The sequence below is a fragment of the Blennius ocellaris genome (genome assembly GCF_963422515.1).
Source record: "Blennius ocellaris genome assembly, chromosome: 16".
Classification (NCBI taxonomy): Eukaryota; Metazoa; Chordata; class Actinopteri; order Blenniiformes; family Blenniidae; genus Blennius; species Blennius ocellaris.
Window position 1 is genome coordinate 12,860,210 of NC_137665.1, and position 18,532 is coordinate 12,878,741.

General features: G+C 40.9%; 1 protein-coding gene across 1 annotated transcript; it reads left to right on the top strand.

Annotated features, from left to right (window-relative positions):
* Positions 1-10,386: 10,386 nt before the first annotated feature.
* Positions 10,387-12,120, top strand: igfals (insulin-like growth factor binding protein, acid labile subunit; the record flags this gene model as incomplete). Its single annotated transcript, XM_080512246.1, has 1 exon — positions 10,387-12,120. The coding sequence occupies one exon, from the start codon at positions 10,387-10,389 to the stop codon at positions 12,118-12,120; it is 1,734 nt and encodes a 577-aa protein (XP_080368372.1).
* Between the last annotated feature and the right edge of the window lie 6,412 nt (positions 12,121-18,532).

The window sequence follows — 18,532 nt, forward strand, 5'->3', positions numbered from 1 at the left end:
GTCGCTCAGGTCTGTGATGGTTTTCCTGCTTGTTGAGGAAAACACAAAGAGGTTCTGTGAGGCGTCAAAGGCCTCGGCCGGGCTGGCCTTGGGCCAGATTCACATGTCATGACCGTATCATGACAAATCAAGATTGTCTTTCCTTAGAAATGAACCAACTCCCTGTGGTGTTGTGAGATCCCAACCTGTTGCCAAATGTGAAGGGTCGGGGGAACACGTCTCCACAAATGCTCAGAAAAATGTGCGAACTATGCCACCATGACAAGGCAGTGACCGCGTCGGATCAGCTTTTGGACTTGCAGATTGCTCCTGTTTACAGCCTTACCTTCAATCATAAAAGCTTTTAACACACCTCAGGGACTGCTGTCATTTTCTTGAAAATGCCAAGAGACATTCTTATTAATTAGCAAATCATGTTTCCTACCACCAGGGTGGCTCCCGCTGGAAATTAAATCAGCACAATAACCCAGTTCAGTCAAACATTGAGGCACAGCAGTGTACTGGTCTGTAAAAGAAATAAAATCCTGCGGCAGCAACATAAAAACAGTTTTCTTCCATTAAATAATACACATTTGTACTCTTCACATAGACACGTTAACTCGATGGGGGAAAATGAATTCAAAAGCTGCTCGGATTAACACACTGACATGTGCAGTGGAGTAATAAATTAACTGCACAAACAGGTTTTAATTCAGAGAATCCCCTCAGGAGTTTACAACTACTACATGCAATTCTCTTGTTCCTCACAGAAAGGTTACTGCAGTGTGTCTATGATGTTGAATAAGCCGCTATTTCAACAGACAAGAAGCACAACTATGCAAAAGTTGATGTAGAATTTAGGAGAATTCAGTTTTGTAACAGTAACACAGTACAACTGAACAACTCTCAGACTTTAATGTGCCATTATTTGTCCAACTGTTCTATAAATATAACCCAGTTTCTGTACGGACTCTATTTCACTGAGACCTAAACGCTTGTCTACAACTTCCAACCTCACCACCACCAACAGGCGAACAAACTGCTGACTCAGCTGTTTTCAAACGTACCTACTCAAGTTCTTAGCGTGACATCTTCGGCAAACAAAAGACTCAATTATTAGAATGCAATTACACCACGAACAGATTGTGTGAGGCGAGTCATTTGCGCTCCCACTGGCATGAGCAAGGATGCCTTTTCAGGGGAGTGTGAAATATGTATCCTTGTGCCAAATGTAAGTTGAGTACGTCAAATTTTCAGTTTGTGACTAGATGCTTTCACATACAATTATTTAATGACTACACTCGACAAATAAGGCCTCCGCCTCCTGCGAGCCCAGCGAGAAGCTTGAAATGACAAGCTGTCCACATTTCTTCGTTGCTGACATAAAGAGCTGGACAGACTGTGGCTCCTGCAACAGATGCATTGTACATGAGCTAAAACTAAAAAAAACAAAAAAAACAAGCGATATTCATCCCAATTTGAGTCATAATGAAGAAAATGAGGGACACTGCAGTGTTTTATTGGAGAAGCGCAGCTGTGGTATTAAAATAATAGTGCTTCATAAGCAGCAACAACGGCCATCAGTTAGATATATCTGAAGGTCTGAGATAAGGTATTGATTTTAATTAAGTAATTCATTTGAGGTTTAAAAGGTACAGGCATTTACAATAACGTGCAAGCATTTGGATAGTTATTCCATTTTCAACAGTATAAACATGGATAGGGCTCCTTATATCCACAAGTACTGACTTAAGAAACTAAAGAGCTCAACAACAAGAAAAGAAAAACTCAGTTATAAGTGACTTGTATTCAAATTTCACTTATCGTGATTTGAGTTTTACATCCAAAGCAACAAAACAAGATAAATCCCATAGTCTGCTTCAATAAACTGTTTCATAACCATTTATTTTGCAAGACAGCCCATCATGTTGAATGTCAATTGTTAAATTAGAACTGATGGGACCTGAAAGAATCCGCTGAACGACACAAAACAACAGTCCTAAAGTCACTGTGTGATGTGCTACTGGTACATCTGTCAAATTCCAACTTGACCAACTCCATTACCTGTGCAATCAGAAAAGGAAACAGAAACAGGACAATAGCTGCCGCTCCCTGCAAATAAACACAAATGATAATATAGACAAATAAACAGACATCTGATCACCCACATGCTCATATTCCCATAATAGCTAATTAGATTAAAAAGGACAACCCCCTTCCTTTGCTCAGTACTGTTCTGTGTTTTACTACAAAATTATTCTATAAAAAGGTATCTCATGTTGATGGTTCTTCTTAAAATATTGCAGCTCTTTGTAAACAATAACCGGGAAACATAAAATAGAACTATAAAAAAAAAAATGCTATTTCAAATTCTGAAACATTTCTCCAGGGATATGGAGGAATTTGAAAGAGCATTTAAAGCATGTCAGATGTTTAATATTGACAAAAGCATTCTGCTCATAAACAGACAAGCCAGAGCCGGCTGTCAGTGCTCCAAATGAATCCAGCGGGCAAAGCAACACAGCCGTAATTATTATGCTGCAACAAACAGGAGCGAAGCCGCTTGGAGCCGAGGGTTTTGTAAGAAGGAGGCACACAGAGATTAGGAGTGTGGAGCTGCTCTGAGACATGCCTCCAGAGCAGCTCCACACTGGCATCTCTCTCCTCTGGCTCAAGATGGAAGGTCATCGTCGCTTCTCAGCATTGCTTTGATGAAGTTTTTTAGTCACTCGAGCTCGAAGGATGTTACGGAGCCACATGACCACAGCGCGCTATCTAACTGTGAATAAGACATGCAATGTCCTGTATCTAGCATTTATTATATTTTATTGTATTGATATTGTATTCTGTCAAGTTAAACTCTCCTTGTCCTGCTCCAGTTTGAGGGCATCGCACCAATGCCTCCTGAAAAAAGATCTACTGAACAGAAAGACTTTGAGGTCCAGAGGGACGTGTCTGCTCCACCTTCAAGGACAGGCTCAGATTTGTGTGTGTGTGTGTGTGTGTGTGTGTGTGTGTGTGTGTGTGTGTGTGTGTGTGTGTGTGTGTGTGTGTGTGTGTGTGTGTGTGTGTGTGTGTGTGTGTGTGTGTGTGTGTGTGTGTGTGTTTTACAAATTATAAATTACTCTTTATAAGCTTTCAGTTCTTCCATCCATTTATGTGTTTTCAATAATTCAAAATTCAACCAAGATAATGTTTACACATCTACAAAATAGATATAAATAATGTCCATTTATAAGATGATGTCGATTTTCTGTAGGGCCACTGGTGTGTGCTGTTTTTATGTAATATAATCACCCAGCAAAACAGTACAGCATGAACACTGAAGCTCCTTTAAACTGTCTTTCTTAGTGGTTTTTTAGCCCACTCAGTACCGATTGTTTGTAAGGAATAAAATGTCTCCCTATATGATCCACATGAGGGCGTAGTAAATGTATCTCCGACTGCTCTTGTTAAGAATTCAAGGCCGACAGGTGGTCATGCTACCAGAAAAAAAAGTGACTGTTAATTTTGTTACCAAACATTCAAATTTGATGACACAAGCAAAACAAACAAACAAACAAAATAATATTTAGAAAAGAAAAAAGAAAAACTAAATGCATTTTTAATTTCAGATGCCAAGGCAGCCAAAGGCTTGTCCTTGTACCAGTGACAGTTTCTAAATTGCTAAGGTAACGTGAAAAGCATCTCTGTACGGTCCACAGGAATTCGTTTTCTTTGATTTCAACAGTTTTGCACTCAAATTTGATTGTAGTAAGAAACAATTTGCTAATGAACCTAACAATGACATCTCCTTAATAAATAAATAAATAAATAAATGCTGTAAGGTTAGTTTTGTAGCAACATGATTGATTTTAAAAGATCTCTTCTCAAAGAATTATCATGAATGAAAGACATTTGCACTGCGGTGGAGAACCCACACGGAGCACCATGTTTCATCTGTTATAAAGATAAGGAATGCAAGATCGGTTCAGTGAAGGGCAGCAATTTTGTGAGATAAAAGTTGATTGAATATCAACATTTTCACTCTAAAGCATCTGTGAGTGTTGAATTAAAACGGGTTTGAGATCCCTGGACCTTTTCTCACAGTCTGGACTCCAGTGTGGCTCTCAATGCAAAAGTAATATTCAAGTTTAAAACAATTGGAACTGATTTCATACATAAGTCACAATGATGACAGACGGTGCAGAGCTGAAAATATTACCAAATTGCTACATGTATATGTATATGCTCTGTTTGTCAGCTTGGTATGTTTCGGCTAAAATATGTTCAAAATGAGTCAGCGGAAAGAAACATGTCGCTAAAACCTGATCTTGCATTTCATGTTTTCATTCAGTAGTGGCAGTTCCGTCTCTCACTTCACTTTAATCCCAATGCACTGACCAGTATGATGTCTCAGACCTTCTTCTGAGGAAAATCATTGTTTCTGAAAAATGGTACTGCTGAAACATTCATTCTCATAATAAGTTAACCTTTAGAAAAACCAGGATTAATATCTGACAAAGAGAAAACTGAATCCCTGTATAGAAGCAAAGCAAATAAGTCATTGAGGCACTGTCCAGACAAAAGAAGAGTAACGCTACTGTCTGAAAGTCCTTCTGCCTCAAGGATCTATATCGTCTTTGTTTGATCCATCCTAAAAAGTAGCGAGCTGATGAAGTTGAGGTCCATTTCCAGGTGAAGTTTTGAGAGGATATATTTTCCTCTTTTCATGTGGTGTCCTTCTGTGTCACCATTAGAACATTTGATCAGCGAACATTTGTCTTCATAATGAAACCTTATTTATATCTGATATCTGAGCTACAATACCTGTCTAAGAAAAGGAACAATTAAATGTCTTTCCCATCCCAAGGGTGCAGTGTTATTTTTTTTAAATATTTATATTACTGACCTACACTTCTCGCCACATTTATCCACTCCAGCAGCCTAATATGGAGCAGAAGCCATGGGCTATAGGTTGATAACGCTCCCATTACATCTATCACCTTACTAAGACACACTTCCTGCACGGGATGAACAAATAGGTCATTAGAGAAGGAATGATGCCGAGCAGTGGTCGCTAATCTTTATTTCCTCACACGCCAACAAGATTGGATGCGAAAAGTTTGAATGACATTACTCAGTAAACTTACTGTAGTTCATGCGATGGGTTTTTCACCTTGACATTTTTACAAGCTGAGTGTCAGTGCACCTCTAACAGAAAAAAAAAAACTTGTTTTCACAACTATAGTGAGAGGTGTTTTCAGGCCCTGCCCATTGCTCTCCGTGATCATTTTCCTTCTTTATTACAACAAGAAAGCCTGTCACTCTCGATCTGACTTGGAACAATGCAGGGACAACTGTCACCAAGATGATATAACACATCGTGTTTCACATCAGAATGCAAACAACAAATTAATTTCTCACTTGAGAAGAAACAACGTGGCACCATGTATAATAGGTTATATGTTGAGAGGAGTGATGTTGTGGGAAAGTGAAATTGCTGAGAAGGAAAGTTGTGACTGGACTCCAAAATGTTTCAGATTTCAGGTTATGATCAAGAGAGAACTTAAAAACCACTGGCTATTTAGAAAACAGATGAACCACTAGTTGTGTTCGACAGCTGAACCGTGAGCTTGTCAGGCTCAGGCGTCATGGTGAATAAATGGATCCAGCAATGGCTCATCATCAGTCACCTGGATCCTCCTCAGGTCTGCTGCTGATCAGTCGAGCTGAAGAGGATCCAGCTCTGCTCCTGGCTGCTACACCACACACACTTTGGGTGTGATTGGGCGTCTCTCACTTGTATTCTTCAGCGGTCATTGCCTTTTGCGTGTTCAAGGGTATTCAGCAAAGTCAGTTTTTTTTCTACTCTGCAAACTACTGAAAAGGTAAGTCGGTTAGATAGAGGACATGTTCGTTTTCAATCAGGTCTTAATTTGCCTAATTGCCAGGATAAAAATGTAAAACTGTCTATAACAATATCTACATGTAAACTCAAAATTGATTTGCTACCAATATGAGCATTACAGAAAGAAGGACATGTTACATAAACAATACAAACAAATACATTAATCAGGGGTGTGAAACATAAGGCCCTCTGCTCCCTGTGTCTCATTTGCATAAAGTTGAATGGATTCGGCGTTATTCAAGTGAGCTGAGGGGCGACGAGCAACGCAGTGACGCGCGACACCCAGCATGTGCCGCCGTGTGGGAAATTCTGGGATCTTGTGGACATGAGATTTGGAGACACCGACGCATTCATTGACTCTGGATTGTTTTGGTATCGGCATTGGAAATATTCTGTGTTAAGAATTTCGACATATCAGATATCAGGACATACACTAAATCGTGCATCCCTGATGTAAATAAAGAATGCAATGAACCCATAAAACCCTCTTCATGCATGTACTGCACCTTTTAAATGTTATTGTATTTATCATTACAGATCCTTTTTTTTTTTTTTTTGCCACTCTTGAGTCTAAATTATCGCATCAAGCCACATCCAGTTTTTCAATTTAAAGAACACGACTTCAATAACCAGTCAGGAATTTGCTCAAATTACATTCCTAAAACAACCAGGAGCTCAGTCAGAGCACTTTCCCCGAGGTGGAGACAAATGTCTTTTCTTCCTCCTCCTGGAAAGCAGTGTGTCGACTGTGAGCTGCAAGTGGTATCATTATCCCCTGCAGGGGTGTGAGGTGACACCAGAGTTCAGAGCTGCATCGAACCACCCTCACCTTAATGGGGGGATGGCTCCAGAGACGAAACCCTTTCTCCACAGATAAGGCACGTATCTTTGTTCAGCGTGAAATGACTGTAATAGGAATAACAGGAGTGCACCAGTGGATGGCAGTGTTTACTGAGCTATTCTTCATTCAGAACTGTGTCAAAATGGTGTGTATGTTTACAGGAAACTAGATTGAGCTCAGTTGCGTACCGCAACAGAGAAAATAAAATGATCTTTTTCATTCCCCTCCATTCCATCTCAGATGTTCTAGCACTGTTCGAGCAGCAGAGCAGAGAAATGAAAGTAATATATTTGGCTCTAATCCATTCAGCACTTTATAGCGTGTGAGATTCAACAGATGAGACCAACAGGAGGATCCGACAACAAGCTCATCCAGAGGCCAAACGGCAGCAGCCCCGGAGGTGGATTGTGTTTCCCTGCATTGAGTCTTTGGAGACCAAAGGCTTTAGTTTTATACATTCAACTGACTTTTTATGTTGCCAAGGCTCATGTCAAACTGAACTAGTGTGTGACGCAGTCTCTGTTGACAAATTCACACCATCTCTCCTGGGAATTTTTCAGTTCTCTATATTAATTCTACTATTTTCTGGGCTCGTCAGCACATCCTGCATGCATGCTCTCATGGCAAGTACAAACACTTTCAAAACAGCCAGGATGTTATGCTCACCATAAATATAACCATTATGCATTGTATTGCGTCAATCAAGTTGAACGATTTACCCCCCCCCCCAAAACCTCATAAAATTATTTCGTTAAGTTATAAGGCCATAATAAGCTAGAAGTGTATTGGTTGCAGTTTGTAACATGCTATAATTTTACCCTCAATGTTAAAAAAAATTGCCTCCATCAACAAATGCAATACTATGGATTGACTATGGATGCAAAATTGATGAGTATTTTCCATTTGAAAAATAGATAAAGTCAGGAAGTTACCCCAAAACGTATTACTTGAGGCAGACTGTGCAACGTAACGTAAGGTAAGTTCAGACACAATGGTGAAGGGTTGACCGTCCTCTTACTTTGATTTGAAGATAGATTCAACTGATGTGATTTGTCCGGACTGAAGGCAGTACCTTTAATCTTGAATAAAAAAAAATCTTAATCCCATCAATCAATTCATCCATCCATCTTCTCTACTTCTTTATCCAACTTCGGTCACCAAAACAAAGACAAAAACCAAGAGGCAAACAGTCACATATACTCACATTCCCACTTTTAGATTCTCCAGTTGGCCTCTGCCACAGTAAAAATAATTAGGCAGAATCTCGACTTGAACCCCTATAGGAAATAGCACCCTGGAAATAGAATATATATGTATATAGACTGCATATCATGGCTTTCTTATATGAGGAATTGCCTGGCTTATTTTTTGCAGGGAGCATGAAGAGCTTCATCACTGTCCCACCATTCAATTCAGATTGACATAGTGCCTCAGAGGCCTGTTCTCGGCCTGCTGAGGAAGCACAAAATTCAGACCGAATTATTTGAGAGAATTATCCTTTCAGAAGCAAGCAGTCACAAATTTACAGCCACAGCGGCAGGCTCTGCCACTCACTATTAAGGACCCCCCCCCCCCCCCCCCCCCCCTCTCTCTCCACTCAAGGAGCCAACAGCAACCGACAAAGCTGGAACCCTTTGTGTCTGGTTGAGTGCCTGGGAATGAGCCAATTAGAGGTGTTTGTCAGGGGAGCAACAATCATGAAGCAACTCACCATGGCAGCCAACCTGCAAGGTTACTTTTTTTTGTGACTAGAACAGTAGGAAAAAAAAAACTGCAATGCTTTATTTATGTATGTGGAAATACTTGATAGCTGCCAAATTCCATTCCCACCATTGATAGAGTGGAACGCACGCAGTATATAACATTGAAAATTGTTAGGACGTCTATCGAATGTATCTGAAACTCACACAATGTTAAAACGACGTGTTTGTCATTCTGCTGGCACTCATTAGATCTCTGAGTGAACTGTTTTGATCAGACTCTTAGGAGTGTGCTTTTCTGGCCAAGGGCATCCCGAGCTTTCGCAACACGATGTGACAACAGACGAGCAGCCCCCTCTGCTGGCAGGAGAAGTAACAATTACGTTTTAATCAACTTCTCCATTCCCTTAGTAAGCAGAGGTATATGGATGTTTCAGTAGAGAGATAAGAGCATGTTATGTCATTGGGGAATACACACAAAAATGTGGGTCAGAACAAAAAGGAAAAAAAAAAGTTTTAAAAAAGCGACATAATCAGTCTATACATTTAAATTATTTAAATATTATAACTATACTGAACACTGGACTGCAATTAACTTAATCTACACACACACACACACACACACACACACACACACACACACACACACACACACACACACACACACACACACACACACACACACACACACACACAAGATCATTATTAGTTATGAGTTGATAGACATGCAGCATCAGGCAGCTGAACATGATTCAGTAAAGCAGTAGATCACAGTTTGAGTCTCGTCCTTCAAAAACTGAGTCATATGAGACATATTAGACAAAAAGTTTCTCCACAGTGTTATGAATGTGTGTTGGATAGTATTATCTAGATTTGGTTGCCCTTTAGAGCGTGACCAGTTCATGGTTTTCTACAGAACCAGATACCAAGGCAAAAAGTAAACACAAAGTTAGTCATTACAATCACAGATGTGATTAGGAAATAGACCTCTGAAACTGGACTCATCTCACACTGTCCACTGTGAGTGAAATGTGAATAAAGAGGTAATGTCTCAGGCTGGGAGGATTACTTTGGTATGAACCATTTCCAGGGAGTCCCAGTCATGTGCAGCCACAAGGAATATACACAAAGGCTTAAAAGATAAAGCACACAAAACTAAAAGTACCAACTGTGATATGAGGTAAACATTGTATTAGTGAAGAAAGGGAAAAACTAATGTCAAAATATTTCTTCCACTGAGTGGTAGAATAGAAAAGGCAAATAGAAATGAAGCCATTAATTCAGTCAAGGGTCAAGTGCACTGGGTTCATCTTATCTCATTGCCACTGTATATCAGTTAAAATCTACAGTAAATGCACTCAGTGGCAGGACCTTGGCTCCAGTAAACACCCAAAGGCCATCCTGGGGACGCTCTCATGCAACTGATCATTTGGCAGATATGAAAATTACAGAAATAACCAAGGTAGATTTATACAAGATGGTCAGAATTTCGAATCAGTACAATGACGACCTTAAGCAATGAACTATGTATGCAAATACTTGAATGAAGAATGAAGGTATGAATTCTCTGTCACTGGAATTATCACTGGGATTATTGACATCGACACTAAGAAACCTCAAGAGGACACGTCGAGGGGGAAAATGTGTTCACGAAACCTTGTTGTCAAGTTGAATGGAAATGAATGGGTTAATGGGGCACATTCACTCGGTGGACTTAAAAAAAGCGTTTGGGGGCTTGGCAGACTTTCTATTTGCATACAAACAATTGCACAAGGATCAGTCATTCAGTATTCCACAGCAGGACCACTGAGATCTAAGGTAGGCAATCCAATTCAGGGGTTTCTGCATTAAGATTCTACACTTCAAAGTGTTTTTACACAATGATAATGATATATATTATTTTAAGGAGCTGTATGTTCATTAGAGAACTGACAAAGCATTCACATCTTCATGTTGCTGTTCCATCCACAGCTGGGATGCAAACTGTAGTGCTGTTGGTGGTGTGGGTACTGGGGACATCACTGGTGTTGCCAGACCCGGACACGGCAACAGTGAAGGCGACAGAAGAGCCCATTCCTTGTTCAAAGGGCTGCACCTGTCTCCACGATGACTACAGCCTGGAACTCAACATGTACTGCAGCGCTCGCAACTTCACACAAGTACCAGCCGACATGCCGCCGCCGACTCATTCTCTCTGGCTGGATGGGAACCTGTTCACCTCGCTCCCGGCAGCATCTTTCAGGGAGCTTACAAACCTGGACTTTTTGAACCTGCAGAGTGGCCAGCTGACGACCCTTGACCCACAGGCCTTCAGAGGACTTAAGACACTGGCACACGTTCACCTCGAGCGGAATCGCCTGCGCGTGTTGCCAGGTACAATTTTCCAGAGTACACCGAACCTAGCGTCCCTAAGTCTGCACAACAATCAGATCAGTCGCATTGAGGAGAGACTCTTTGCCGGACTTTCACAAATGTGGCTTCTTAATCTGGGATGGAACTCAATAACCGTCTTGCCCGAGGCAGCTTTTCAAGACCTGCAAGGCCTACGAGAGCTGATTCTTGCAGGAAACCGACTCGCTTACTTGCAGCCACAGCTCTTTCAAAATCTCATTGAGCTTAAAGAGTTGGATCTGACGGGAAATTACCTCAAGGTGATCAAAGCTAATGTATTTGTTAAACTTACTAAACTGCAAAAGCTTTACCTGGCCCAGAATCAGATTGTGACGTTGGTACCGAGAGCTTTTATGGGCATGAAATCGCTGAGATGGCTGGATCTGACGAACAACAAACTGGCTTCTCTGCATGACGACACCTTCTTGGGCCTGCACAGTCTTCATGTGCTGCGCCTGTCCAACAACTCAATCGCTGCGCTCAGGCCCAGGACCTTCCGTGATCTGCAATACCTGGAAGAACTGCGGCTCAGTTACAACAAGATCCGAAGTCTCGGAGAGAGGATCTTCGAAGGGCTCGGCCATCTGGAGGTCCTGGAGCTGGAACACAATCAGGTGCAGGAGGCCCAGATGGGCAGTTTCACAGGCCTCTCTCACGTCGCGGTCATCAACCTGTCAGGAAGCTGCTTCCTCAGTCTGCCGGACCAAATGTTCAAAGGTCTGTCAAAGCTTCACAGCCTACATCTGGACAGAGGTTGTCTCACAAGGGTCACAGCTCAAGCGTTTACGGGACTCTCCGGTTTACGAAGACTTTTCCTGCAACACAACAACATCTCTGCTGTGGAGCATCAGAGCTTTGCAGATCTAGTGGGTCTGTTGGGACTGGACCTGAGTTTCAACAGTCTGGAGGTTCTCAATACTGACACCTTCTCTGGACTCATGAATGTGGAGTATTTGCTGTTGTCCAATAATGAATGTCAACAGTTTTTGCAAAATGGAACAAATCAGCTACTTCCAAAGCTGCGCTACCTGGACCTGCGAGCTAATGCTCTGACCAACATGGTCCCTGACTTCCCCGACACGCTGGAAAAACTTTTGCTCTCAGGAAACCAGTGGAAATGTGACTGCAGCTCCCTCCCACTCAGAAACTACAGCTTGAAGAATCCACAGGTGGTGCCTCGACGAGTTGAGACCCACGCTGAGGGCGAAGAACCCGACACCACTATCACCATATACAACAATATAACGTGCACCGGCCCGGCAGGTGTAGCTGGACAAGACCTCCGGGACGTGGACAGTGAACCTTTCCAGAGCTGCTAGAGGGGACATTGCAGGCATTCAGGATTTCATCGGCATACAGAGGAGACACTTACAAAAGTGAAAGCCACCTTATATTTTCTTCAATGTCAATTCTTCAACTCTGATTTCAGCATTACAATTGTAGTATTTCTGTGTGTTTCACTTTCTTACATAATATCACATATTACATAACAGCATCTTGCCACTAGATGCCTTTTGTGATCAATAAATCTGGGGACTTACGGTTTAGCTTTGTGGAGTTGTGTAAATTGTACATGTAAACAGAGGAGGACTGATCATTTTATGGAAAATGATTGAATCAATCCGCAGTGGATGCTGAGTGTGATTAGAATTAACTGACAAGATGTGAGAGTTACTATTTTTGTAGATTTGCTTGCAATAGGGAGATTTAATAAAAGTAGAGTAAAATGTTGTGGAATTTGAGCTGTGTTTGTTTTGATTATAGTTCGGTTTATGTTTTTTTCACCTTTTCTCTAACACATCTGACTGGTTCGAAACACATTTTAGTTGAGCTCTCACATGCAGACCAAATCATCTTGAGTGGGCGGGACCAGTAAATGGGTAACATAGTGCCAGAATAAACATTAAAGTGTCCCTGAAATGTTTATCATATTTCATCTTTAGAAAGAAGAATAAATATGCTTTCGAAAGGTATATAACATTCCCAGATAAAAGTCCGAATTCCGACCCTTTTAATTGACTTTACATGATGCAGCAGACGACGGTATATTTGCGGGCCATAAATGTGAGCCGCCTGAGCTAGACCGGATATGACGTACGAGGGGTTATATGTCCCAGCCAAAACAACATCAGCTGATTGAAGAATGGAGGGGTTTGGCGATACAGAAGCACCTAGGAGCGATGTTAGCGAAGATTTAAGTGACGTATCGTTGGTTTTGGACGAAGATGAAGGAGAGGAATCATCGGAGGAAGAATTAGAAGAAAATCAAGGCGTTCAACCATACATGTTTGAGCCGTGAGTACATATTGTGTGTGACCGGGTATTTACCCGTGAGTACATATTGTGCGTGACCGGGTATTTACCCGTGTGCACATATTGTGCGTGACCGGGTATTTACCCGTGTGCACATATTGTGCGTGACCGGGTATTTACCCGTGTGCACATATTGTGCGTGACCGGGTATTTACCCTTGTGCACATATTGTGCGTGACCGGGTATTTACCCGTGTGCACATATTGTGCGTGACCGGGTATTTACCCATGTGCACATATTGTGTGTGACCGGGTATTTACCCTTGTGTCAGAGTGGGTGTTTTGCAAAGTTTATTGGTCTATTTGTCTTAAGTTTTAGCAGGTTTTAAAAAGACTTACTGAAGGTTGGGTTTAAAAATCCGTTAAAAAGCCGTTTAAAAATGGTGGGGACAGAACCAGGTTTCAGGATACGTTTCCTCTTCACAGCAAAACCAAGTGACTCTCGGATTGCGGGTGCTGTTTCGTAACAGTCATCTGTGAAATGTTGACTGCAGAGATAGGAGGCCTCTGTTGGTGTCCAGTTGGAGTGAGTGCGCTGCACTTGTTTTGTCCATAATCTCCTCAAAGTTTGATCTTTTGGGAATTTATGGACACTTACAGACGGACTGGGCATTTGGGAACACCCAGCCGCAACACAACGCTTAGGCATGGCTCTAAAAAACTGCTAAATAACGCGATAATGCAGAGCACATGTAAACAAGACACTACGATCAGCTGTTGTGGGCGGAAGTAAATAACCCCTCATACGTCACAGCGCAAAACTACGGCAAGTTGGGAAAACTAGGTCAGATTCACAGGGCGGGAGATTTAAAGGCATATTTAGACGTTCGGCGCTCAAGAGCAAGATAGTGGTGTGATTGTCATTGGTGTGTCATATATCATTCGAAAGGGGGAAAATAATGCTAAATACTGGTGTATTTTAATAGAATTATTTCAGGGACACTTTAAAGTTCGGGTGCAGAGAAAACATGGTCAAAATGTCTATTTTTCAAAGCCAAACAATAACTACCAACAATTTGCGCAATCTCAACATAATGCCAAAATGAATGAAACCTTCTGGTGCAAAATACACTGAAATGTATTTGTGCAGCAAAATTTCTCCTACAGCTGTTGCATTATGCATGTTTTTACAAACTCACCCAGATAGCAGGACTTTGAGGAGTTGAAGCTCACGTGCCCTGGACTGGGAGCTTCCTGTTGCCAGAGGCAACAAGACCCTTGCAGATTTACTTGCTACACATAAACAATATGATCTGATTTTGTTGGGTTTTTTTTTGTTTTTTTAATATAAAGAAATGAATACCGGTACTAACCCATCCACCGACAGGAATTCGACTTCAGAGATTTAAACCATTCCTACCAATTATTGTCTTTGATTTTCCTCGTGGTAACTTCTAGTTTTTCTCTCTTCTAATGTGGGTCAACCTGGGGAGATACACAACTGTTTATTTAACTTAGAAAATAATGACATCTACCATGAAAATATGCAAAATTTTTATAAGGCTGTCACTACAGCCTTATAAAAACAAGATTTACTAAAGACCAGCAGGACTTTTCTCTGAATGCTGATGAAGATCTGGTCGTCATTTCAGGGAAACAAAGTGAACTAGAGGTTAGTGGCCTTTAGTTTCTGGATTGTTGCTATAAATCAACAAACACTCATCCTTAAGTACACTTTGTAAACTACTTCATACTTTTCATCTGCATTTTAATAGGTATAAACTTTACTTTCTAAATAGATTAAAATAACTTTATATTTCTTTTGTGCAGTATGGTATGGTATGTGTATGGTACGGTATGGTACCTTTTTGTCTGAAAAATGTGGTTTGAACATAGAGATTATATTTTCCGAGTAAAACCATATCAGATGCCATTGACCATGCAATCAAATGCTAATAATCACTAAAACCTATTTAAGTAGTACTTTCATGCACTTTAACGCAAATTATTTTTAATGACTATAGTTTTACTTATTGTAACAGTACTTATAACTACATAAATATTATCGCTTCTCTATTTTTTTTTGGGGGGGGGGGGAGTCAGGAAATAGTGCACAGAGTCATGACTTGTTTTAAATGTGTTATATTCAATCACTCTCTGCTCCATTTGTAGAGTTCTAGCACTAGCGTGGAGGACACCCTGAGGAGTTCAGACGGATCCCGTTCAAGACAGTTAAAATAAAATAGCTTTTTCTTTTAGCTGTCTTGAACTGAGTAGGCCTTGAGTTAGGGTGAGCAAAATGTGCAGCAAACACAGTTTCAGTTTGTAATCAGGTCCAAGACACATTTGGAGTTATGAATAGCCACAGCATGAATCATTCCCACAGAAACCATCTGAAAGAAATGTTTTCACAGGTTTGACGGTAATCATGTCTCTGTAATCGACATTGTAGGTGAACGACACGCTGGATTGGAGCCGCTTGGTCTGAGACCTAATGAGTGATGAGAGATTGACGAGAGCGTGGAGGCGCTGACGTCATCTCCTGCTCTCGTGTGCGCTCTGAGAGGGACCGATGCTTTTGCTTTGCTGAGGAAGCTCCTTCTGCCAAATTACCCTCATAGCCTGAGTGCTCTGATGTCACCCACACCCCAAGTGGCCCTCACACAAGGCTCCCTCTTCTTCTTTCAACATGAGATCATTTCTGGAAGGTTTGCTGCGTTGCCATTACGTATGCCCAGTTAGTTGAAATTAAGACTCCAGATTCAAGCTAAAGTCTCTGTGTGGATGCTCTCACCGAGAGTCTGGAATGACTTGTTGGCTCAAATACGCAGCTTGACACTGGTGGGCCTGTTCGTCCCTCTCTGCTACCTGCAGACGTGGCTTTCTGCCTTCGGGGACATAAAACTGTGAAGAGGCTGCTAGACGTGCTGGGCCAGGAGGATTCATCTGTGTGGATGTATGACATATAACGCAGTCAAAAGCACCTGTGATCACACGTTAGAGGGTCAAAATCACACTAGAAGGCAATTGAGAATGTAAAAGGGTTTGTTATTTTCCCCCCAGAGGGCCTCTGCTGTGCTGAGACCAACATCATGACACAGGAACTACAATCCAATATAATCGAGAGTGAGCTGGTAAAATAGTGCCCTTGAGCATTAAAATTTGAACTTAAATGTTATTCGTTATTGTAGTGTTGAATATTAGTAAAAAAAAAAAGGGGGGGGGGGCGGCGGTTTGCTAAATGTTTCATAATTACTACAATCTCAGCATTTTATCAGAACCTTCTGGTGATAAATACAGTGAAAAGTCTAAACATCTCTCAAATGATGTGTGTTTGTGCAAACTCACCCGGACGGCACTGCAGTCAGCCTCGATGGCATCAAAGTCCAGAGGAGGTGTGGATGAATTTTCATAGGTAATGTCACTTTGAATTCAAAAGTTTCCTTGATGGACCATTTTTAAATCAGCACGGGCCCCTTTGTATGATTCAATCATGCATTGATCTTTTGGGAAGCGTGTTGTAATACGGCTCCAGGTTCCAGGTGACCTTTGTAAACCTTGCACAAAACAAATGTCCCGTTGCTTGTTTGTTTGCATCAGACACCATTAAGAACAACGCCCACTGGTAGACGACCTGCCTGCTCGTACCCTCAACTCAAGTGCTCCAACAGGCAGCACAGTGAACTCCCAGCAGGAGGTGGTGGGGCAGCTGCTGAGGGCAGGCTGCCACCTGGTGGCAGGAAGTGTCAGTGCACTGGACCAGGGGCAGTGGAAATGCAGTGCATCCAGCGCTTCACTTTATTCCCACATTTTGTTCCGTTACACTCTTATTCCAAAATCGATTAGTTTTTTCCCCTCAAAATTCTACACACAACACCCAATAAGGAAAACATGAATTTTTTTTTAGATTTTTGGATTCTTGCCGCTGAAAAACATCCCTCAAGCATGATGCTGCCACCACCATGCTTCACTGTAGGGATGGTACTGGCCTGGCATTTACACCAGAGGGTTCAATGTTTTCCTCACGGCCTGTGCTAATAAGGAGCTTCAAAGCAACAGAAAAGTTTCTGTAACCTTCCCCAGATCTGTGCATCGAAACAATCCCGTCATCTCAGGCACCGTGGAGCCTCATATAGGCAGGTGTGTGCTTTTCTCAATCATGTTGCTTAATTTTTTATTCTTAATTTGCAGAAAAATCTAAAAAAAAAAAAAAAAAACTCCCACCAAAGTGTTTAAAACGACGCCAGCCTTAGAAAAGGTGAAGGAAGCAATGATCTTACCAGGAAGTCAAGAAGGAGGGAATTAATTGTTCAGTTTTAAAAAAATGTTTTAAACGTAGAAACCTTGATAAAAACCAATTCACCTTCTCTTTAAATCATTGAAATAAATGTTTAAAGTGTAACATTTTGAAGGACTTTAATACTTTTTTGGGTGGGGAAAAAAGGTCTAATGACACTCTCGTACTATAAATGAAGATTTGGTAAAGATGAGCAAAACTCTCGATCAGGGATATATTATTTATTTACCATGAGGAGTTTGAAGAGTCTTAATGCACCCAAAAAATACTGTCGTTCCTCCTGCATCTAATTCAGGGGTGTAAAACACTATCTGGGTCAGGGGCCATATACAGCTCAATTTCATCCTGAGTGGGCCAGTAAGAGAGCAAAAAATAACATTTACATTTTAACTTTGCTTTGTTATGGTGCAGGGAACTTGTGATGAAAGTCTATATTCTCACAAAACCAAACAATTACTACTGAAAATTTCTAAGATCTCAATAATAAAGCCAATGCCGATAATCTAGTGCAAAATACAGTGAAATGTCCCCAAAAAAATGGAAATTCGTTCAGAAAAATAAATGTTTTATTTAATTGTTTTTACAATTTGCGTGGATTGGAACCTCTTGTGGTCCTGATGTTTGACACCCCCGATCATTAAATGCTGTTCCATGTTCTCACCTGCAGGCCAAACAGTTGAAGCACTTCCTTATCACTTCAATTATCATCTGTAATTTATGTTTCAAATGCAGTTAAAAAGTTTAAAAAAACAAATATTCTGATCTCTACAAGTCTTGTTGAAACAATAGAATGCAGTATTAATTATTTGCCTTTTTGACACAAGAAATCCATTTTCACACATCAGATGAAAAATTATTTTAATTCTCAAGATGATAAAAATAATTTTGTGAACTCTGTAAACCATTGCATAACTGTAGTGTAACAATTTAACAAGTGTTAACAAACTAGTAATACACTACAGTAAATATGCAGTACACAATCCTCAATATAGAAAAGAAACATCTAGTATTCTAAGACTTGCACCTGTTTTTTTGTGTTCACAACACAAAAATATCAATATACCAAAAGAATAAGTTCTACAATTATCAGTATAGAATTTCCTACATATCCATACAGCTCGTCACAAAATAAGGGACATATCGTTTAATCTATAAATAATGTCTAAACCCACGAAATGCAGT